The sequence below is a fragment of the Trachypithecus francoisi genome, unplaced genomic scaffold (assembly GCF_009764315.1).
Source record: "Trachypithecus francoisi isolate TF-2019V2 unplaced genomic scaffold, Tfra_2.0 Lachesis_group4, whole genome shotgun sequence".
NCBI classification, from domain to species: Eukaryota; Metazoa; Chordata; class Mammalia; order Primates; family Cercopithecidae; genus Trachypithecus; species Trachypithecus francoisi.
Window position 1 is genome coordinate 42,303,949 of NW_022681469.1, and position 25,381 is coordinate 42,329,329.

General features: G+C 39.9%; 1 protein-coding gene across 15 annotated transcripts in view; it reads right to left on the bottom strand.

Annotated features, from left to right (window-relative positions):
* The window catches only part of ST7 (suppression of tumorigenicity 7), a 287,041-nt gene that overhangs the window by 117,799 nt on the left and 143,861 nt on the right, over nt 1-25,381 (bottom strand). For 10 of the 15 annotated variants that reach the window (XM_033192251.1, XM_033192249.1, XM_033192257.1 and 7 more), the window contains exon 2: nt 16,870-16,952. The exons of 2 other annotated variants lie outside the window; for them this stretch is intronic. In XM_033192251.1, coding sequence (XP_033048142.1) covers nt 16,870-16,952 — 83 coding nt within the window. Of the gene's footprint in view, nt 1-16,869; nt 16,953-17,871; nt 18,088-25,381 lie in introns of those variants that run through there. 3 more of the 15 variants (XM_033192258.1, XM_033192261.1, XM_033192255.1) reach the window with 3 other exon arrangements.

Consider the following 25,381-nt stretch of genomic DNA (forward strand, 5'->3'; position numbering starts at 1 on the left):
AAGGGCTAGCCTGGTTGACATAATGGGAGATTGTCTATATAAACAGCAGGATCAATAAAAGGTTTTGTGTTCATTTTGTTTTTTACGAAAATGAGAGACTCACACATATTTGTGTTAGGGGAAAAGAATCCAGTGGAAAGAGAGAAACTGATGGTGGGAAAGAGTACAAATTACCCAGAGACATGATGCCAAGTAGGAAGCACATTTATTCTGCCTTTAAAAAGTAACCCACCGGCTGGGCGCAGTGGCTCACGCCTGTAATCCCAATACTCTGGGAGGCTGAGGCAGGCAGATCACCTGAGGTGAGGAGTTCGAGACCAGCCTGACCAACATGGTGAAACCTCATCTCTACAAAAATACAAAAATTAGCCGGGCGTGGTGGTGGGCACCTGTCATCTCAGCTACTCGGGAGGCTGAGGCAGGAGAATTGCTTGAACCCAGGAGGCAGAGGTTGCAATGAGCCGAGATCACAGCACTGCACTCCAGCCTGGGTAACAGAGCAAGACTCCGTCTCAAAAAACCAACCAAACAAACAAAACAACAACAACAACAAAAAACCACTTCTTGCTCTAAGATAGGAAGAAAGAGAAAGAATGAACAGGGGGAGACATTCTGTTTTGGAAAGTAGAGCGTGATATGAGCTGTTTCCCAGGCTAGAAGGCAATAACCGGATAAAAACTGGGTGACACTGATCTCAGTGGAGGTGCAGGTAAGGTTTATCTTCTGGGAATAAGGGAGGTGGAGATGAAATTGGGAACGAGGGCTGAGGAAGAGGTTTGGACCTATATCTTGCAAGGCAGAAGGGCCAGAAGCTATACTCGGGGCCCATATCATATTTAAAACAAAGATACATTTGGCAAGGACCCAGTCTCCAATGCCCAGTGAGTTCCTTCATTATTATTTGACAGAAGCACAGAGGATAGCCAAGGAGTACTGGGGCTGGGAGATGGGGGCAGAGACCCAGGTTTCCAGCTGCCCTAAGCTTCAAACTTGTCTCATGTTTACCTGCAGGGAACAAAAATCTGACAAAGAAACAATAAACAAGGCCCTTCCATCAATCTTGCAGACCTGAAAGTCTTTGCTCAAGATGCCTAGATTCTTCCTATCCAATAAGTCCTCCTCTTCTTTTGAATTGTATTTTCTATATATAAAACATTTCATGCGTCAGGAATTTCCCTATGCCCCATTATCACACTCAAAAATGCTTCCAGATTTCCACACAACAAAAGCACAGTAATTCCACACCAACGCCATTAAACCCGTGGGAAATCGAAAGATGTCAAAGCTTGAAATTGGCTAAGTGCTTCTTAAGAATTACAATGATGTCACAGGAGGATAGATACAGTGATGATAGAGGTTGAAGAAGGAATATGAAACTTTATGGCAGTCTACTCCTAGAAAGAAAGATTGCCAAACCAACACCTGCTCTAAGTCTTCAAAAATATATCTGGTGGTAAACAGTTTTTTTTTTTTTTTTTTTTTTTTTTTTTGGCAAAAGGGGATTATCTGGGCTTAAGAAGATAAACCTAGGCAATTGGCATGTGTTAGAGTAATACCTGTAACATTTTTAGTTTCTTTTTTGATCCTAAAGTATATTCTTTTTACCATATTGACTCTTTCAAAGTCCTTCCTAATTCCTTATGACAGATAAAACTTTTTTTTTTTTTTTACATTCTTGGTTTCTGTATATTTTGTGTAGGAATATGGAATAGCAACCGAGTGGGTCTTGGCCTCCTGCTTCCTAGATCTCAGTCAATCCCTCCTCAGCCACCTGTTCCCCTAAACAGTTGCGGGGGCCATGTAAACTGGCATCCTGCCCTTCCACCCGCCTTTCTGGCCACCTGTTGCCAAGACTTTAAGAAAACACAGGGAAGTAAGGCTCTCTTCAAGATCAACAGCCAATGGTCCATCCCCACCTCAGTGTCTCTAAGTTCACAGGATGAGATTTTCCACCGCAGCATTAACCACTGTGGCCTAAAAGGGAGGGTAACTCTCCTGAGCAAAGCCATGGAGACCACTGAGAATTGGGAAAAGCCAGCCTGTGTCATTCACCCCAAGCCCTGCCAGCTGTCCTCTAGGTCCCTCCTCTAGAGATTCTAGTTCAGTTTGTCTGGGTGGTGCTCGGAATCTATCATTTTAAACAAGTTCCCAGATAATTCTGATGCAGTCAGTTAATTTATTCATTCCTTGGATTTTATGTGCATTTGACAAATATTTTCTAAGTATTTACGCTGGCATTTTGTATACAGTAGTATACAAACCACAGGTATGTTTCCTGCCTTTGTGATGCTTCTCTTCTAAAGAGAAGGAAAACAATAAATGATCACACAAGTAAAATATAAATGTGCTAAGTATTGGTCTATGTTCTAGGCTGGACAAATCTGGACTAACCCATGGCCAATTGGAAAAAGAAAAAATATTTCCTCCAAAGAAGGTTGCAGTCTTCCTCCTCCCTCTTTCTTTTCCTTTTTCTTTTCTCTTTCCCTCTCCCCACTCTCTCTTTCTAATCTACCTGACCCACTTCTGTGTATCTGTTAAAATGAAAATATCAACCGCTACACCCTGCTGCTATCCACCTTCCCAGGCAAACCTTATGAGAGGCAGAATGATGCTAGGGCAGAGTGTTGGAAATTTAAATTCTAGTCTTCACTCCATCCTTACCTAGCAAACTTTCCTAGGTAAGTCACAAGTTTTCTGAATGCCTAGTCCTTAGGTCTTTACCGATTTATAGTGGATTGCTTCTGAGCATTCTTGCTCAGTACTACAACTACATGACTTTCAAGTCTCTCAATTTGTGCTGAAATGTAAGCTAAAAAAGCCAAAATGGCAGTTTTGTCCCTTTATCCGCCATTAATTCATTCACCTTCTTCACTTTTGCCATATCTTATCATTAATCTGTTCTCCCCAAATGCTCATGTCCACAATCAGTCCACGACAGGTATCAATCTACTTTCTTTGCCTGACACAGGGTCTCCTGCAGAAGATAATTTACTTCTGTGGTGAACACAAGAAGCTGTAATCTCACAAGGTTAATGAGCCTGTTTCCTCTCATTGTCTGCAGGCTCCCCAGCCATCTGGCCCTCACAGCATCTCTCTCATTCTTTATTCTAGAGTCAAGAGGCAAGGTGCTTCAGAGATGACACAGCTTGACATTTATGTGCTACTTCCCACCCCAACCCCCCAGGAGCCCTTGTAATCAAGTTTCCCTGCGTCTTTTTCCACTCTTTGTTCCAGAATCACCATCATTTTGGGTGATCCATATGCCTATCAATTAAAGTGCTACCTGAAGCGCAGTTCAAATTCTTGAGATGGATGAAAAAGGGGTGAAAGGAGACACAGCAACCTTCAACTCTGCTCTCTTACTTTTGAATAAGAGGAGATGGAAGGCAAGGTCAGAGAACTGGGTTTGAATCTCATGATTTAACTGCTATATAATCTTGGCCAAATTATTTAAACTTGTGTCTGTTTATACTTAGCAATATAAAGACACTGGTCATACCTACCACTCAGAATTTCAATCAGAATTAAATGAAATAATATATGCAAAGTGCTTAATATAGTACACCTGGCATGGAGTGATAATTCAATAAACAGATCTTTTGTTATAACTCATTCCCATTCAATCGTCATCTGCTACCACTTTCCCAAAAACACACTTCTTTTACATTTAATCCATGAACAAATTATTTTATTTATCATTCTGATTTTCTCCATTTCCTGTTCTTGATTCCGACTTTTAAAAATTATGCTCTGGATGCCTCTTAAAAATATCTCTGTTTTATATACACACACACACACATACACACACACATACACATACATATATGTACATATATGTATATCTATATACATATACACACATATACATATCCTGTATCCTATTAAAATGTGTATTGATCCCTGTATCCAATGAAATACATACACACACATTTTAATAGGGATATAGGAATCTATGTATAAATGTCAATACAACATATAGAATTTTATGCATTCTATCACATTTTGAGATAATTAAGGCAAGCATTTTCTGCACATATCCACCTTCCACTCCCAAAAGCGAAGCAAAATCCAGAGATTTTCTCCACTGAAATAAACACTGCCTGCAGAGGCTGGGCATGTCTTTGCTAGCAGATAAAAGACTAACTTGGCAGGTCTAGACTGTGATGACAGGTGCAGTTCTTGTGGATGGAACTGGACTGGGATGGGAAGGCTTGTGCCAAGCAGACAGAGGGGTATCTTGAAATTCAGTAAGGGAAAAAGCTGGATGGATGGGTACAGGCACAGGAACTAAAAGGGAAGAGGGAGCTAGATGGTATAACAAAGTCATTGCTAGCTTTCAACTTGTGAACTAAGAAGTATTAGGGATATCTCATAAAATATACACCTGTTTATTTTTAAACACATTGTATATTTTTTCAGTTAACTGACTTTTTCTTTACAGAGGAAATACCAGGGTTTTTGTTTTTAGCTCTCTTTTCCAAAGAAATTCAATTTAATTTGATAATTTCAGTCTCCAGCATAGAAATTGTGAGGCCCCCAAATAATCAATTTCCCCAGGGTCAGCCCTATACTTTAAATGTCCATAGTAGGCTCTTAGAACATTGCTTAGGGGAGATCAGTTAGGTAATTGTCTCCCTAGGGCCAGGAAGCAAACTGCTAAGCACTTCCATGCACACAGTTATTTTGCAGGGCACCCGATCCTTTACCTCAGTGCTGCCTCTCCCTGAAATACACTCAGCAGAAAAGGATAGTGGCTGAATAGAAACCTTACCCTGGGTTCATTTCGAGGTCTGGCAAAGCTGAGTCCCTAAACGCTAGGCATGTCAACAAGCTCTAAAGCAGGAGCCTAAAGCTGTACACACTGTAGTTACTTAGCTCTCACTACAGACCAGCATTTTGAGAGAGACCTGTCAAAATTTTCCTATAGGAGAGGTTTTCCTTTGCTCAAAGTTTCCTTTCAGTTGCAAGTATCCTCTGCTTCCTGAAAATGCTGCAAGGCAAATGTACCATAAGATAGCCCAGCAATGATCATCCGGCTCAGCAGGGGCACAGAAAACCTCACCAGCCCAGATCTGCAAAGGTGGCCATGCTCTAGGGAAATCCCTTTATTGCTGTTGGGGCTTCACCATCTCTGAGTTAAAAAAGGAAACAAAGATTAGGCCTAGCTTACCAGAGTGAAAGGAAACAACCCACACTGAGGTAATTAATTTATAGCCTGTGAATCTACACCAAGCTACTGCTAGAATAAAGTCCAGACCTACCATATGTACAGCAGGCTAGAAAAACAGCTGACCACAGAGGCAGTGAAATGAGTGACAGAGTGCAGGCTGTCTGCACAAGATGGCCTGGGTTCCAAGCCTGCTCCTCCATTGCTAGCTATGTGACCTAAGGCAGGTTACTAACTGGCCTATTCTACCTACTGAGGCTATGCGTAAGTAAAAAGGAAACAATCAAGCACTGACCTTGTTGTACTGTGGGGAAGAGTAAATGAGTTAGCATGCAAAGTGCTTTAGATCAGTGCCTGACATCACCTAAGTAGGTAACAGTTTTCAGTGACCTTCCCCTGAGGGGAGGAATGTACAAACAAAAGCCTACCTTTCAGCATCAGAGTGAATTACTGGTTTCAGTATGAAATTGTATCCAGAAAAGTTCTTTTTTCCTATCTGCTTATTTAAAAAATATTTCCAAGATGTTTTGAATGAAAATGTTAAAATATTATTGTAAATGTAAATGATAGTTATCCGAGGGAGACTTGTAATGCCTTCCCCTTCTCCCCCCACAAAACATATATGCTAAAAGATTGCCATGTTTTGGGCATATATTTAGTAAGAATTTACCAAGCATTTTCCCAGTCTGAAGTTGCCTCACTCTATTTAGGAATGTTAAGGTAGGTTTTTAATCATAAAGGGATGCCGGATTTTGTCAGATGCTTTTTCTGTATCTACTGAGATGATCATGTGATTTTTGTTTTTAATTCTGTTTACATGGTGTATCACATTTATTTACTTGCATATATTAAACCATCCCCGCACCCCTGGTATGAAACCCACTTGATCATGGTGAATCATCTTTTTGGACATGCTGTTGGATTCAGTTAGCTAATATTTTACTGAGGATTTTTGTATCTATGTTCATCAGAGATATTGATCTGTAGTTTTTTTTGTTGTTGTTATATTGTTTCCTGGTTTGGGTATTAGGGTGATACTGGCTTCACAGAATAATTTAGGGAAGACTCCCTCTTTATCTTTTGGAATAGGGTCAACAGGATTGGTACCAATTCTTCTTTGAATGTCTGATAGAATTCAGCTGTGAGTCTGTCTGGTCCTGGACTTTTTTTTTTGTTGGTAACTTTTTAATTACCATTTCAATCTCGCTGCTTGTTATTGGTCTATTCAGACTTTCTATTTCTTCCTGGTTTAATTTAGGATGGTTGTATATTTCCAGGAATTTATCCATCTCCTCTAGGTTTTCTAGTTTATGCGTGTAAAGGTGTTCAAAGTAGCCTTGAATTATCTTTTGTATTTCTGTGGTATCGGTTGTAATATCTCCTACTTTGCTTCTAATTGAGCTTATATGGATCTTCTCTATTCTTTTCTTGCTTAATCTCACTAATGGTCTATCAATTTTATTTATCTCTTCAAAAGAATCGGCATAGAAGGGACATACCTTAAGGTAATAAAAGCCATCTCTGACAAACCCACAGCCAACATTATACTGAATGAGGAAAAGTTGAAAGCATTTCCCCTAAGAACAGGAAAAAGACAAGGATGCCCACTTTCACCACTTCTATTAAACATAGTACTGGAAGTCCTAACCACAGCAATCAGACAAGAGAAAGAAATAAAGGGCATTCAAATCGGTAAAGAGGAAGTCAAACTGTCACTGTTTGCTGATGACATTATCATATACCTGGAAAATCTTAAAGACTTATCCAAAAAGCTCCCAGGACTGGTAAATGAATTCAGCAAAGTTTTAGGATACAAAATTAATGTACACAAATCAGTAGCCCTGCTATACACCAACAGCAACCAAGCTGAGAATCAAATGAAGAAATCAACCATTTTTACAGTAGCTGTAAAAAAAAAAAAAAAGGCCGGGCGCGGTGGCTCAAGCCTGTAATCCCAGCACTTTGGGAGGCCGAGACGGGCGGATCACGAGGTCAGGAGATTGAGACCATCCTGGCTAACATGGTGAAACCCCGTCTCTACTAAAAAATACAAAAAACTAGCCGGGCGACGTGGCGGGCGCCTGTAGTCCCAGCTGCTTGGGAGGCTGAGGCAGGAGAATGGCGTAAACCCAGGAGGCGGAGCTTGCAGTGAGCTGAGACCCGGCCACTGCACTCCAGCCTGGGCGGGGCAGAGCGAGACTCCGTCTCAAAAAAAAAAAAAAAAAAAAAAAAAAAAAAAAAACTTAGGAATACACTTAACCAAGGAGGTGAAAAACCTCTACAAGGAAAACTATAAAACACTGCTGAAAGAAATCATAGATGACGCAAACAAATGGAAACACATCCCATCCTCACGGATGGGTAGAATCAACATTGAGAAAATGACCATACTGCCGAAAGCAATCTACAAATTCAATGCAATTCCCATTAAAATATCACCATCATTATTCACAGAACTGGAAAAAAAAAAAAAAAATTCATATGGAACCTAAAAAGAGCCTGCATAGCCAAAGCAAAACTAAGCAAAAAGAACAAATCTGGAGATATCACATTACCTGACTTCAAACTATACTGTAAGGCCACAGTCATCAAAACAGCATGGTACTAGTATAAAAACAGGCATATAGACCTGTGAAACAGAATAAAGAATCCAGAAATAAAGCCAAATAATTACAGTCGACTGATCTTGGACAAAGCACAACAAAAATATAAAGTGTGGAAAAGACACCCTATTCAACAAATGGTGCTGGGATAATTGGCAAGTCACATGTATACATAAGAATGAAACTAGATCCTCATCTCTCACCTTATACAAAAATCAACTCAAGATGGATTAAAGACTTAAATCTAAGACCTGATACCATAAAAGTTCTAGAAGATAACATTGGAAAAACCCTTGTAGACATTGGCTTAGGCAAAGACTTGATGACCAAGAAGCCAAAAGCAAGTGCAACAAAAACAAAGATAAATAGATGGGACTTAATTAAAGTAAAAAGCTTCTGCACAGCAAAAAAACAATCAGCAGAATTAACAGACAATCCACAGAGTAGCAGAAAATCTTCATAATATGCACATCTGACAAAGGACTAATATCCAGAATCTACAAGGAATTCAAATAAATCAGCAAGAAAGAAAAAATCCCTTCAAAAAGTGGGCTAAAGGCTAGGTGCAGTGGCTCACATCTACAATCCCAGCACCTTGGGAGGCCGAGGCGGGTGGGTCACCTGAGGTCAGAAGTTGGCCAGACCAGCCTGGCCAACATGGTGAAACCCTGTCTCTAATAAACACAAAAAATTAGCCAGGCATGGTGGCATATGCCTATAATCCCAGCTACTTGGGAGGCAGAAGCAGGAGAATTGCTTGAACCCGGGAGGCAGAGGTTGCAGTGAGCCGAGATTGCGCATTGCACTCTAGCCTGGGCAACAAGAGCGAAAACTCTGTCTCAAAAAAAAAAAAAAAAAAGTGGGCTAAAGACATGAATAGATAATTCTCAAAAGAAGATATACAAATGGCCAAAAAAATATGAAAAAAATGCTCAATATCACTAACAATCAGGGAAATGCAAATCAAAACCACAATGCGGTATCACTTTACTTCCTGCAAGAATGATTCTAATAAAAAAGTTTAAAAATGGAATACTACTCCACCATAAAAAGGAATGAAATAATGGTATTTGTAGCAATCTGGATGGAATTGGAGATCATTATTCTAAGTGAAGTAACTCAGGAATGGAAAACCAAAAGTACGTTCTCACTCATAAGTGGAAGCTAAGCTATGAGGACGCAAAGGCAGAAGAATGATACAACGAACTTTGGAGACCCAGAGGAGGAAAGAGTCGGGAGGGAGTGAGGGATAAAAGACTACACGTTGGGTACGGTGGACACTGCTCAGGGGATGGATGCACCAAAATCTCAGAAATCACCAGTAAAGAACTTATTCACCAAATACCACCTGTTTCCCAAAAACCTATTGAAATAAAAATTTAAAAATAAAAATAAACAAGCTTTGAAAGAAAAAAAAAGAATATTAAGGTAGGAACATGAAGACTTAGGTTCTAGGCCTGGCTTTGCTACAGACGAACCACATGAGCTTAGATAAAACATTTCCTTTTCTTTCTTCTGTTAGTCTCGATTTTCTCCTCTGAAAAATGAATGGCTTAGGGATGAATGACCAAAGTCCCATCACGTCAACAATCCCTGATTCTCCCCATTGCTTTTTAAAATTGATAGATAATAGCTGTACATATTTTCAGGGTATAGTTGATAATTTGATACCTTCATGTAATATGTAAAGATCAAATCAGGGTCGCTGGACTATCTACTACCTTAAATTTATCTTTCTTTTCTTTGTGCTGGTAACATTCAAATTATTCTCTTCTGACTATTTTGAAGTATATAACAGATTGTTAACTACAGTCACCCTAGCAATCTGTCAAACATTAGGTCTTATTTATTCTATTTAACTGGTATATTTGTACCTATTAATCAATCTCAATCAGGCATGGTGGCTCACACCTGTAATCCCAGAACTTTGTGAGGCCAAGGGAAGAGTATTGCTTGAGCCCAGGAGTTCAAGACCAGCCTAGGCAATATAGGGAGACCCCATCTCTACAAACAATTTAAAAAATTAGCCAGACATGATGGCACGCACCTGTGGTCCCAGCTACTTGGGAGGCTGAGACAAAGCACTGCCTGAGCCCAGGAGGTCAAGGTTACAATCAGCTGTGTAGTGTGCAGTACACTGCAGCCTGCATGACCTTCCCAGCCTCTGGTAACCACCAATCTACTCTGTATCATTGAGATCTACTTTTTAAACTCCCATATATGAGTGAGAATATGCAATATATGTCTTTCTGTGCTTGGGTTATTTCACTTAACATAAGGACCTCTGGTTCCATCCACGTTGCTGCAAATAACAGAATTCCATTCTTTTTTTTTTTTTTTTAGATTTTTATAATTTGTTTATTTTATTAAGTAATTATAAAATTTCTACTTTGAGTACATATCTTTACATACAATAGATATGTGAAAAATAATTCTTTGTTAAGATACCTCATTTTCTAATTTGGTAGATTTATATAAGATAATTTAATATCTTTAGGATTTTGAAAGGAAGATATAAAGCAGGTCTATTAGTACTATGTTATTCATTCCACGAATTTGATCCATCTGTCATACATTTGATAATAAGTAAATTAGAGAAATTACATGTTGAATGACAATAAATTACTCAAAATGACATCAATACATTGACTTCTAATTCTTCTAATTACAATACATTCTTCTAATATGGGCAAATAGTTGATTGGGTTTTGTGAATTTAGGAGTTATTTATATTAGCATTGCTGTCCCTTAGAATTTGCAGGAAATATTCTTTAGTTGTGAAGAAACACTGACGTTAACTTTGTTAATCTAAAAATAATTTTATTATTATGAACAGTAAGATTAACATTGTGCTGGCCACTGCTTTAAGAATTCCATTCTTTTTTATCACTGAAAAACATTCCACTGTGGAATATTCAAATTCCAAAGAGAATTATTTACAAATTAATCTCTGTTCCCTGATTCAATCATTCTCCCTAGTAATCATGTATTGCCCTCAACAAAATTCCTCTCCCCCCCCCAACTTGTTTCTCCACCATAACTTGTTTTGCCAGTACCCAAGACCCCAATCTTTCTGTAACCTCAAGACCATATATAAGCTTCTTAACCCCACTGAGATATTGGGTAATCACTCTGTAGTTCTCCTGTGTACGTTAATAATAAATTTCTTACGCCTTTTCTCTTATTAGTCTGTCATTTGTCAGTTGATTTTTCTGTCAACCTTTCAAGGGTGAAGGGGAAGTCTTCTGTTCATCTCTACAATATATACCACATTTTTTTCCCATTCATCAATTGATGGGTACTTACATTGATTCTAAATCTTGGCTATTAACAATAGTGCTGCTCAAGCCTGTAATCCCAGCACTTTGGGAGGCCGAGACGGGCGGATCACGAGGTCAGGAGATCGAGACCATCCTGGCGAACACGGTGAAACCCCCTCTCTACTAAAAAAATACAAAAAACTAGCCGGGCGAGGTGGCGGGCGCCTGTAGTCCCAGCTACTCGGGAGGCTGAGGCAGGAGAATGGCATAAACCCGGGAGGCGGAGCTTGCAGTGAGCTGAGATCCGGCCACTGCACTCCAGCCTGGGCGACAGAGCGAGAGTCCGTCTCAAAAAAAAAAAAAAAAAAAAAAAAAAAACCAATAGTGCTGCAATAAACATGGGACTGCAGGTATCTCTTTAATGTACTGATTTCCTTTCTTTTGGATATATATCCAAGTAGTGGAATTGCTGGATCATATGCCATTTCAACTTCTAGCTTTTTTTTTTTTTTTTTTCTTAGAGACGGAGTCTCGCTCTGTCACCAGGGCTGGAGTGCAGTGGCCGGATGGCAGCTCACTGCAAGCTCCGCCTCCTGGGTTCACGCCATTCTCCTACCTCAGCCTCCCGAGTAGCTGGGACTGCAGGCGGCCGCCACCTCGCCCGGCTAGTTTTTTGTATTTTTTAGTAGAGACGGGGTTTCACCATGTTAGCCAGGATGGTCTTGATCTCCTGACCTCATGATCCGCCCGTCTTGGCCTCCCAAAGTGCTGGGATTACAGGCTTGAGCCACCACGCCCGGCCTCAACTTCTAGCTTTTTGAGAAATATCCATCTGTTTTCCATAGTGGCTGTACTGATTTACAATCCCACCAACAGTGTACAAGAGTACTGCTTTCTCCACATCCTCACCAGTTTCTGTTATATCTAGTTTTTGTTTTGTTTTATGAGACAGAGTCTCACTCTGTTGTCCAGGCTAGAGTGCAGTAGAACCATCTCAGCTCACTGCAACCTCTGCCCCCTGGGTTTAAATGATTCTGCTGCCTCAGTCTCCTGAGCGCTGGGACTACAGGCGTGTGCCACCACACCCGGCTAATTTTGTATTTTTAGTAGACACAGAGTTTCACCATGTTAGCCAGGCTGGTCTTGAACTCCTGGCCTCAAGTGATCCTCCTGCCTCTGCCTCCCAAAGTGCTGTGATTGCAAGCGTGAGCCACTGCACCTACCATACCCTGTCTTCTTACAAAAATTTGCTGGGCATGGTGGCACATGCCTGTAGTCCCAGCTACTCTGGAGGTTGAGGCAAGAGAATCACTTGAAGCCATTCTAACTGTATTGAGATGATAGCTCATTGTGGTTTTGGTCTGCATTTCTCTGAGGATTAGCGATACTGAGCATTTTTTCATATACCTGTTGCCCATTTGCATGTCTTCTTTTGAGAAATGTTTATTCATATCTTTGCCCATTTTATAATTAGATTCTTTGAGGTTTTGCTATTGAGTTATTTGAGCTCCTTATATATTCTGGTTATTAATCTCTTGTCAGATGAATAGCTTGCAAATATTTTCTCCCATTCTATGAGTTGTCTCTTCAGTTTATTGTTTCCTTTGCTGTGCAGGAGCTTTTTAGCTTGATATAATCCCATTTGTCTATTTCTGCTCTTGGCTGCCTGTGCTTTGAGGTCTTACACAAAAAATCTTTACCCAGACTAATGTCCTGGAGCATTTCCCCAATGTTTTCTTTCACAAGTGTCATGGTTTCAGGTCTTAGATTTAAATATTTAATTCATTTTATTTGATTTTGCATATAGTGAGAGACAGAGGTCCAGCTTCATTCTTAAACATATGGTTATTCAGTTTTTCCAGCACATTTACTGAAGAGACTGTCCATTCTCCAACGTTTGTTCTCAGCGCCTTTGTCGAAAATAAGTCGACTGTAAATGTGTGGATTTATGTCTGGGCTCTCTATTCTGTTCCATTGCTACGTGTCTGTTTTTACGCCAGTACCATGCTGATTTGGTTACTATAACTTTGTAAAATATTTTGAAGTCAGGTAGTGTGATGCCTCCAGTTGTGTTCTTTTTGCTCAGGATTGCTCTGGTTATTCAGGGTCTTCTGTGGTTCCATAAAAATTTTAGATTTTTTTTTTTCTATTTCTGTAAAGAATGTGATTGGTATTTTGATAGGGATTGCATTAAATGTGTAAATTTATTTGCAGAGTATTGTCATTTTGATGATATTAATTCTTCCAGTCCATGAGCAAAAAATCTCTTTCCACTTTTTGTGTGTCCTCTTCAATTTTTTTCCATCAGGATTTAATAGTTTTCCTTGTATACATCCTTCACTTTTTTTTTTTTTTTTTTTTTTTGAGATGGAGTCTCGCTCTGTCGCCCAGGCTGGAGTGCAGTGGCCGGATCTCAGCTCACTGCAAGCTCCGCCTCCCGGGTTTACGCCATTCTCTCGCTTCAGCCTCCCGAGTAGCTGGGACTACAGGCGCCCGCCATCTCGCCCCGCTAATTTTTTGTATTTTTTTAGTAGAGACGGGGTTTCACCGTGTTAGCCAGGATGGTCTCGATCTCCTGACCTCGTGATCCGCCCGTCTCGGTCTCCCAAAGTGCTGGGATTACAGGCTTGAGCCACTGCGCCCGGCCCACTTTTTTTATTAAATTAACTCCTAGGTATTTTATGCTCTTTGTAGCTATTGTAAATGGGATTGCTTTCTTGATTTCTTTTTCAGATTGTTCACTGTTAGCATATATGTTACTGATTTTTGTAGGCTGATTTTGTATCCTGCAACGTTATTGAATTCGTTTATCAATTCTAACCATTTTTGGTGGAGGCTTTAGGTTTTTCTAAATATAAAATCATGTTGTCTGCAAACAGGGCTCACTTGACTTCTTCCTTTTTCATGGTTTTCTCTTCTATCACCTGTCTCCCTGAAACTGATCTCCCCTTTTCATTACTTTCTCTCATTATCTTCTGTCTACTCCTTGTCCTCTCTGGATATCATGTAATTCTCAATATATTAATAAAGTTTCTTACCTAGCTCTAAATAGTAAGTATATTGCCTCCTAATGAAAATCTTTTTTAATTAATAAAGTTAGAAACCGTTGGAGTGAGAGATTCATTCCCATACCCTCAGCACTTACCACAATTTTTTCTGTGGTTTTCTAGCAAAACAGTTTCTGCTGGCTTCCCTCCACCAAATCCTCTCTCAGATTATTTTCCTCTGCCCTCAATCCCCTAGATTGAAGAGATTATCTAAAGCCTTTCTCTTCTCCATTCATTGCACTAGGTCAGACTCAAATAATTTTACTATTTCCCATTTGGACAATTTATGTTGTTCCTCAACAGGTTAAGTAGAAGTAAATTTTTGAGGTGGTTGTTCTCTGAAGCAAAGAGTTCGTGCCCCGCCCCCCGACAAATGTGAAGACCAGTGTGGGGCTGCTATATTCTTCTTTGAGAAGTAATAATAGTAAAATAGCACTACCATACACTATCACCATCATTTCAGAAGAACACTGTAATGTTAAAAAGTAAGAAGGACACAATCTCAGAATAAAATACAGTCCTTACATGGAATAAATTAGTGACCAGCTTTATAGCTTTATGGAGCCACTTTCTACAGGGTCTTTATTTTTCCCATGTCTCTAAAGAACAGGGAAAACTTCAGAGACACATACAGGTGAACTGATTAGTATTTAAGAGGTGACATGGTATAAATTATCACATATACCTTATTTCAACCAATTTTAAGGAGGAAGTTTAATATGCTTCCCCTCAACTTGGGTTGGTCTTTGCAGCCAGCATTGGGCTTTCTATTTCGATTTCCTCTTATCCAAAACAAACTTTTAGTACCAGAAGTAGTTCTAGAGGAACAGAATTTTAAGGATAGATTTCTTTAGTTGGTTTTGGGGTTTCTGGAATTGGCTGCTTAATAGAATTAGATCCAAAAATGCTAAGGACTCTACTTCTAATACTATGGAGAATACTGACCATCCTTGGCATGAACTGTTTAGAGAGTTACGCAAAATAAATGCATTTGATACTCCTGATTCACCACTCTTGAGAGGCAAAGAGTTTAGCAACTCTACGCATAATACCTTTGACCATATGTGGAGAAGCAAGGAATATAATGAAGTTGGTTGGTTGCTCCTAAGTTCACTGGACAAGGTCATGAAAGAAAACAATGAACACAGGGATTCTAACTCCTGGCTCCAGAAGCACATACTGAGCCTGGAATCTTCTAAGAGTACCCTTAGTGAGAGTCTTAGCTCCTGCAGAGAAACAGCTGGAAATTGTGGAAAATCAGACCCAAGCTCTTATCATGTGAGTGGCTGATGTGCAATGAAAGGTACATGCTCAGGCTCATCAGGTGTCTACTGTTAAAGTGAGGGCATTAACTGGAAAAGAGTGGGACCCTGCAACTTAGAATGGAGATGTATGGGAGGACGTTTAACATCAACTTTAAACATGTCATGCCACAAGTTAAGCAATCCATATGACACAGCAAAGCAAGATGAACCTGGATGTTTTCTGCACACAAAAAGATCCTCCCCACACTGCCATCATCCCTCTCCTCTGTTTGCAGGTTTCTGTTCCTGCATACATTTCTCCCACCTTTTTACTGTGGCTCCTTACAAGCTCAAGCTTCTGAAATCCACCAATATTCTAGGTCCATTGATGTTCTTTGCTCCACATGTTTGCGCCCTTCTCTAAAGCTTTTCTGTTTTTCTTCTGATCATCCATTTTTCTTAACATCAACTCTGTAAAATTTTTCTTATGCTTGTTTCTATAATAATTTAACCACAAGTATATGGGTACAGAGAAAAAAAGCTTTTCTAAAACCTCTTTTGCCTTAGAGGTCACTTAATTCTATTAGAGTAGTACCATTGAGTTTAGATGGTCCCCATTTGAGGCCACTAAAAATAACTACTTCAGGTGTTACGATTTAGCACACCTGCAACTGTTACAAAGATAAGGTAATAGAGCCATACAAATGATAATCATATTGCTTTTTGGCACGTTTGGGATTTTTTTAAAGGAAGCAATGCATAAATAAATGTAAATTTAGAAAGAAAAGAAGATGAAGGGGGAAAAAACCTTAGAATTGTCACAATCCATGTCAATACATTAAAAAAAAAAAGCTATATTTCTATTGATCTTGATTTTGCACAATATTCTATTTTGATGGTTTTATTTATTTATTTATTTTTGAGACAGAGTCTTGCTCTGTCACCCAGGCTGGAGTGCAATGCCGTGATCTTGGCTACTGCAATCTCTGCCTCCCGGATTCAACCCATTTTCCTGCCTCAGTCTCCGGGTAGCTGGGACTACCGGTATGCGCCACTACACCTGGCTAATTTTTTTGTATTTTTAGTAGAGATGGGTTTCACCATGCTGGCCAGGCTGGTCTCAAACTCCTAACCTCAAGTGATCCACCCGCCTTCGCCTCCCAAAGTGCTGGGATTACAGATGTGAGCCACTGCGCCTGGCCCCATTTTGATGATTTTTAGTTGAACTGAGTTACATTTATTTTACCATATCTTAGATAGTAAAATCTGACAGAGAATTATGTCTTCCTTTATTTTCCATTTCATTTACATTTGTTTTTTTGCCTTCAACAAAATAACATATGATTGCTTAAATTTTTTTCAAATATTTCAGAAATATAATGGGGTAGTAAAAGGCTTCTATGAGTCCACTCCCCAACATGTAGACATGTGCAAGATAATCATTGTAACCTGTTAGTATATATTCTTCCAGTTTTTTTTATTGTACATACACTAATATACATATTATTAATCAGCATGTTTTTAAATGAGAAAGACTCCACCACTTACCAAAATAAGCCCTGATATTAGTGAAGAAGTGCCTGTTAGGGCCACGTAGAACTTCGGTGTTAATGTGTTCAAAAACATGCTCACTGAAAAAGAAAAGAGAGAGAAAGGGAGAAGAACAAGGAATGTATGAGTATGTCAGTAAAAACAGCTCTTTCATTTTTCTCTCTGGTAAAATTATTTATTTCTGATGATGAGAATTCTTAGAACCATAGTGAGATCCCATTAAAATGATTCACTATTACACAGGCTCAGAATATTAGGTGTCAAGTAACATATCCTGAAAGAAAAAAGCTACATATGAGAAAATAGAGTAGTTGTAATTTCTAACTCCCAAAACAATTGTTGAGAATGGTTTTCATGGATTCATAACCATGGAAGAGTTTAATCAAAGTTGATTACAAACTTCTTAGCCAAAAAGAGAAGGTGCTCTTACACATTTTGTGGGACCTGCACATCAGAGTCCCTGATGCATCAACAAGCAGTATTTCAACCTTAGAATAAATTGAAAATAGCTATATTTAATATATTAGTTATTAAAGATTATTATACTATGGTTACCCCTAATAAGGAAGGACAAATTGTTGGTGCAAAAGTAATTGTGGTTTTGGCCACTGTATGATGAGTAGAAGATTTTTTTCAACTTACTTAAAGGCTGTTAAACTGGTCATCAAAATAAATGGAGTCAATGAAAAAAATGAAAAAGTAAACCTCTAAAAATGAATGTTCACTGCCAGGCACCTTCTTTTCTTTTCTTTTTTTTAGTGAAATCAAGTTTATTAAGAAAGCAAACAAATAAAGAATGGCTATTCCATAGGCAGAGTAGCCCAGGTACCTTCTTGACCAATTCCCACCACTCTGTTCATATCCACTATCCAGTTAACCTGGTTGCTCACCGATTAGGGTTCGCTTATAAGTATTTTATACATATATTTTAAGTCATTTTTATTTATATCTGGATACTACACAAAACTTTTATTATTATCAAAACCACCCCATACTTACTGGGCTTTTTGTGGGAATAGTCACATTTCTTTACTGAATCTGTTTGTAGAAGGGAATCACATCCAGTCTGGTTTTAGAAGTAGGGCTTTGATGTCATTAGAGGGAAAGGCTTTGGCATCTGTCCTGAGTTCAGCCCAGAAAGCAAAGCAATATACCAAAATGAACAGAGATCCCACGTTCACTCATTCAACAAATATTTTTCTCTGTTTATGAATGAGACAATGGGTAAAAAATGAAAGAATGAATCAGACACAGTTCCTACCCTCTAGAAGACCAAGTGCAGTTGAAACGCACAAGCAAATGAGCAACTATTACATAAGTGCATAGATAGGTCCTGGGTGTAGGATTTTATGAAAACACATAAGAGGGATGCATCCCAGGCTGGGTGGCAGGGAAGAAGTCCAGCAGATGGACACATCTCAGCTGAATCCTGAAGAATAATTAAAAGCTAACCAGACCAAAGTGGACAGAAGGAGGGAAAGGAGGACAATCTAAACAGAGGAAAGGACCTGCCTCAAGATGCCAAGGAGACAGAAAGTCCAAGCATGGGACTTTCCAAGCAGATGCAAGGGTTGGGGAGGAAAGGAGATTGAGCAACAAAGACATGGATGTAGAGGGGTACACTGGTTGCATTCTTTCGTGCTACCTGAGCATCCTCTCAATAAGCTCGCCTCCCACTGCACCTACTCTTAAATGAATCTGTTTGACCTGTGGTATCTCATTTGCAATCACAAGAGACTGGACTAACACAATGTGTTCAGTTAATATTTACAACGCGAACTAAATGGACCCTGAACTTCCGGGACGGTAGAAGGCAGCACAGAAGTAGTGATTAGCTTAGGGCTGTGAGGTAAGAGGAGGAAGGTACAGTTGAGTTGAGGAGGCTTTCCCTGGCCATCAAAAAAAAAAAAAAAAACCCAAAATAAAGTGATATGTCATTTCCCATGCAAAAGTTTATTCATAGAAGGAAGATTTTTAAAAAGGAAAAATATCAAATGTGCACAAAACACACCTAGAGCTTATAACTGCCAATATGATTCAGAAGTGCTTAAAATTCTCAACATTTCCCTCTACACTATGAGTGACCCCACATTCCCTGTTATTTTTTTAAGTCATCAGAGGCTGGGCGTGGTGGCTCATGCCTGTAATCCCAACACTTTGTGAGGCAGAGGTGTGTGAATCACTTGAGATCAGGAGTTTGAGACCAGCCTAGCCAACATGGCAAAACTCCATCTCTACTAAAAATACAAAAAATTAGCCAGGTATGGTGGGTGCTATAATCCCAGCAACTTGGGAGGCTGAGGCAGGAGAATCGCTTGAACCCGGGAGGCAGAGGTTGCAGTGAGCCAAGATCGCGCCATTGCACTCCAGCCTGGGCAACAAGAGCAAAACTCCATCACAAGAAAAAAAAAAAGAAAAAAGAAAAAGCCAACAGAATATTCACTTTATTATTCTGTAATTATAAACATTCATATCTGTACCATATATACCTTTCAGTAGGTTTCTGCAAACCAACTGAAAACCACTGAAATCCATTTCTAAAATAGAGGAAAAGATTTGCCTAAATTAGAAGTGCTTTAGTAGCCCTGCTGTTAACTGCCTAGCAACAAAAGCATAAAGCAATGGAGAAGCAAGATTTTCTGCTGAAAAATCACTGATCCACTGGGGGCAAAAGACTGAAGATTTAATCAATCAGTGAAAAAAAATTTTTGAGTTTTCTTAAAGGAGATCAAAATAAAGAGTCCATTCATTTGTTTTTATTTAATTATGATTACATATCAATAATAATTAATAATTAAAGTTTATTTCTCTGGTATATCCATGTATAGGAAGGTGGCAGAGTTGAGAGACATAATGGTAGGCATTAAAATAAATGGAGACACAAACAGAAAACAGAGAAGCAGAAACAAACACCTAGACAGTGGGAGATGCCCATTTAATAACCTATTCATTTATAACCTTATTAAACATCTGGCTAAAATCATGCAGACATGGCATGTGGTAATTCTGGACATAATATCAACACTTGGTACTTGCCATTTCAACCTATGTATTTATCTATGTGTTTAAGGATTATAACAAAGCATTTCCACAGATTAGAGAAGTTAATTTTCATTTCAGCTCCATGAAATCAATATTATTCGCCTTGTCTTGCAGCTGGAGGCTGGGCAAAGACCTGAATGCCAGTCAGCCTGCCCCCAAGCTCATGCTTTTAGCATCATGGGGGACACATGGGAATATTACTGAAAAGCCTTCAGCCAAAAAGGACAAAAGGAAACTACAGTAGCCTTTCATTAGAAAAGGAGAGGAAGCTCTAAATGATACTATAAGATAGATTTTTTTTTAGCGTTGCACTTATTTTTATCTCTGCCTTTTCTAGATAAGTCCCCTGTGAGCTTGTCATTTGTGTGAAGCACTAGAATGGAAAGGCAGGAAGCCACCCTGAGAAGGGGGAGAATCTAGTTAAAAATTCTTCTATTACATTAGGAAGGCTGCAAACCCCAAACTGCCCTAAAACCAAGAAATATCTTGCCTAGTTTCATCAAAGTCATTAGCAATTATTTCTGAAAACATATGAGGGCCTCATAAAGTGCCTAAAAATTGGACCAGAAAACTGTGAGGTATGTGCTTTGAGACACAAAATGGATATTCCCGATATTCTTTTTTTTTGAGGCAGAATCTCACTCTGTTGCCCAGGCTGGAGTGGAGTGGCATGATCTTGGCTCACTGCAACCTCCACCTCCCCGGTTCAAGTGATTCTCCTGCATCAGCCTCCCGAGTAGCTGAGAATGCAAGCACCTGCCACCAAACCTGGCTAATTTTTGAATTTTTAATAGAAACGGGGATTCACCATGTTGGCCAGGCTGGTCTCAAACTCCTGACCTCAGGTGATCCACCCACCTCGGCCTCCCAAAGTGTTGGGATTACAAGTGTGAGCCACCGCGCCCGGCCAGATATTCCTGATATTCTATAGATACATCAAGGTCACCTCCATATTTGCTGGGGCTAGGCAAAACAAATGTTAAAAACCAACATGTAACAACTAATCTAGCTTTGTGAAAATAAACTATAATACTTTACTAATGCACTATTTCAATAAATCAGAGGGTTTTTCATCTGACCTGACTGGGCACCTCTAACAGGTCACACTGCTCGAAGAATATGACATCACTTATTGAAGGGCAGCCTCACGGAATGCACCACGTAGAGTTCTGAAGATGCTGCACCTTCACCTGGCACAGTCTGCTCATTTAATTAGTCAGTACATGTGAAGGAATTAAGTGTGGCACTGAGAAGAAACTAAGTAGGCGGGGTAGGTACATGGACTGAAAATTAAATGACCGCTATGGATCACAGAAAAGCATAGGTAACAGGATAATACAGCAGGGTCAACTGTGGGAAGTGAAGAATCACCCCAGTGAGCAGGGAATTAATACCAGAAGGCTGACTCAGCAATCACGCGGCATGCCCCATGAAGCCACATCTGTAAGGAGCCAGCCACGTTCTGGCTCTCATGACAGTAACAGCCTGCCACTATTTTCTTCAGAGCATGAGCAACCCCTGTATTACACTCCTGGAAGAGGCCTCTGTGAAGCACAGCAGGCATATAGCCCTGTGTGTTTGCCTCCTTACGTATATTCCACCTTGCACAGGGAAGCCTTCGAATGAATGAGGTAAGGCAGCATGAATGCCTTGGAGGTACTGACTAGATAGAACTGAATAAGCAGCACGATGAAGTCCACAGCATCCAAAAATATGAGTGTGCTTTGTGCCATGTTCCTTTTAATGCTTTGCTAAAATATGACATGCAAAATGGAAAAAAAAAAAAAAGTTATAAGATAGCAATCAGCAATAATTCAAAGGGTTAAAAAAGAGTCCCTGGGAGAAAAGTTTAGAGAAACTAAGTTATTTAGGCTGAAAAAAGAAAACAAACAAACAAAAACAACGGAAGAGACTTTATATAAAAGCATTATGCCTAGGAAAGAGACCAGGAATAGGAGACCCAGTCGCCAAACATGAGACCAACAACTGTCTCATGATGGCCCTGAGAGCTCTTGCAGAGCTTTGGTTTCCTATCTGTTTCCCAGAACTGCTCTGAGGCTGAGATGAAATGTGTGCATTTTCTCTTAACATCAGTCTATAGTCGCCCAGTGCCTACCCTGAGCCAGATTCTGGGGACACAGCAGCTTACAGAGCACTGCCCCTGACCACAAAAGGCTCACAATCCAATGGGTGAGAGAAGCAAGTAATCGGATAAGCAAATAGGAAAGGACACATGAGGAAATTATAAGGGACAGGGCACCAAAAGGAAAGGAAGATCAAGAAAAATTTCTGCCAAGAAAAAGCATCTCATCTGACACCTGTAGGCTGAATAGAAAGTTAACCAGGTAAAGTTACTGATGACTGCAGAGACTAGGGAACAGTGATGGGTAGAGCCGTAGGCCATTCCATGCAGAGTACTGCAGCCCTGGGGCCTGAGGGTGAATGCCCAGGGAAGGAAAGCGAAGGGCAGTTGAGGCACTGGTGGGGAATTAGATATGTGAAATTCTATCTAAAGTGCCTGTATACAAATACATGGAATACTGATTGACTAGTAGTGAATGTCTAGTCTCAGTTTCCATTATGATGAGACAAATTAACATGAATCCAAATAGTACTTCTAAAAATTAGGACAGCTGTTTGGTCTTCTCCAAAATTACCAAAATGATTTTTGGAGGACTTCTCTCTAACAAGTTTATGCAGTGCCAGGATGGACAATGCAGCCCAACTAAAAAGATAAAGAATAGGGGCTTTGGTTTACTTACTTTCTTGGTAAATCAATGTGGGTGAAAATCTCTTTACAAAAAGTATTCACGCACATCTGAGATTGTTTCATTGTCTATAAAATTTAAGAAGTAATACCTATCTTGCATAGTTGTCACAAGAGCTAAATATAATACTGTACATAAAATGTCTAATACAGCAGACCTCATCAAATAATATGTATTATGATGGCTGTTTTTCTTCTTTTTTTTTTTTTTTTTTTTTTTTGAGATGGAGTCTCACTCTGCTGCCCAGGCTGGAGTACAGTGGTGCAATCTTGGCTCAACACAACCTCCACCTTCTGGGATCAAGTGATTACCCTGCATCAGCCTCCCAAGTAGCTGGGATTACAGGCATGTGCCACCACACCCAGCTAATTTTGAAGTTTTAGTAGAGATGCAAGTTTCACTGTGTTGACCAGGCTAGTCTCAAACTCCTGACCTCACGTGATCCACCTGCCTCGGCCTCCCAAAGTGCTGGGATTACAGGCATGAGCTACTGCGCCCGGCCTGATTTGGCATCTTATATTACTACAGCTGTAAAATGCGCAGGGGAGACTGAGCTGAATGTGTAAATGGTAGTAGTAGCTGTCATATTAGCATTAACTGAGCATCTTCTATGTGCCAAGCACTGTGCTACAGTGTATAGCCCAGGAAGCAAAACATCCACATTGTGATCAGTCCTTATGTGAAATATGTATGCCCTACAAAACAAATGAAGAATCATTTAATAGAAGGGTCCTTTTATCTGGATTCCAGTTGCTTGGGGTAGTACTAAACCTGAGGGTTATTTTGAAAGCAGCCATTTTAGAAGGCAAAGAAATGTCCCTAAAGTCTTACATGTGCTCCTAAATCTCTGATTACTGCCTTACCAGATACCGTGGGAACAATCAATTGAGCCACAGACCATATGGGAACCACCTGTGATCCTGTTTATTCCTTTTCTTCAAGTCTTCTTATGGCTTATGACCTAGGCCATGTTAAAGCCTAAACCACAACCTAAGCATGCTGGTTAGTAATGTTTTCATTGCAAGGGATGAATATTCAAGGCCACAGTACCTTCCAGGCCCTAAGACTGGGCTATCAGGGTGGATTAAGAAATTGTCAATTTCATGCAAAGCAACATTTCTGAGTTAGTTACTGAAAATGTGCTTTTCTATAGAAAGTACATTACAAGACAAGTTAGTCTAGCAGCGACTTCACCTCAGACTGTTTTCTCAGACCTCCAAAGTGAGGTAGGGAACACACCAGAATAGTTTAATACATCATTTGTCTTTTTATTTTTCCATGTGATAACAGAATATTCTCTTCTCTCATTTTATTGTTCTTTCAACCTTACTAACTTCTCTCTTCCTTCCTGTCAGCTTCTATTAAGTAAGGCTGCAACTTTACTTCTGCCCTTCCTCATTTACCAAAGGACAAGGGAATGAAAAATGGAAGCTCTAATGGCTTCGTTTACACTCCTGCTAATTTCAAACAGATTTCTAAATTGCACAGCTTTTAAAATGAAAGAACTTTTTCTCAGAATGACCCTGTGACAGAAAAATGCTAAAGTGACTCCAACGAACCCTGCTCTGCTGGTATTCATAACTTTTTTTTTGGCAGAGTCTCGCTCTGTCGCCCAGTGTGGAGTGCAGTGGTGTGATCTCCGCTCACTGCAAGCTCTGCCTCCCAGGTTCACGCCATTCTTCTGCCTCAGCCTCCCGAGTAGCTGGGATTACAGGCAGCCCCGGTTATTCATAACTTTATGTGACCCCTTTCCCTGGAATGTGGTTGGAACATGGAGTACGGGACTTGCTTCTAACAAACAGCTATATATAAGATTCTATGTTGGTGGCAGGCAGAGAGATCCTCCTTACTGGCTTAATGAAGTAAGTGACCATGTGGACCGCAGGCAGCCTCTACAATAGCCAGTCAGAAACTCAAGCCCTCAGTGCTACAGCAATGATTACTGTCAACAGCCTGAGTGAACCTGGAAGCAGATTCTCCCCTGACTGAACTTGCAATTGAGACAGCAGCCTGGTCACCACCTTGATTATAGCCTTGTGAGGCCCAGAGCAAAAGACCCATCTAAGCCATGCCTGGACTCCTGACACAGAAATTGAGAGATAAGAAGTGTGTGTTAAGCTGCTGTATTTATGGAAATTTGTTATGCAGCAATATAAAACTGATACCATCACCAACATAATAACTCATGAAAATAAAAATCAACATTGACATCTGATAATGCTGGGCTAACTGCACAATGCCGAGAAAGGGTGCTAAGATAATCCACCTCTATGTGCCCTGAGCGCTTCTTTCCCAATTGTTCATAAATAAAATACAACTTCTCCCTCTGCTACCATGACATGCTATTTCACATGCTGGCATGTAACTGTCTTTGCAAATGTGCTAATACTAAAGTAGATGCTGAGAGGAGCTGTTTTTTTAATATGGAAATAAAATATCTTCATTTCACCCAGTAAGTGGTTTTTTTCTAGTCATATTTTAAACATACAATATTTGCATGTTTTTTAAAAATCAGTTTTACACCAAGGCAGAGCAGCAGTTCAATCAAGGATTAAAAGCACAGCACGAGCACTTCTTTTCCTCACTTGTTGCTTCTGCTGCCCCTCTCCTTGTCCTTGGCACTGGTCTCCTTGGGCTCTGATAAGGTCTCAAGTTTGTATGCATCACAATCCCCTTAATAAATCCTGTGTCATTTATGC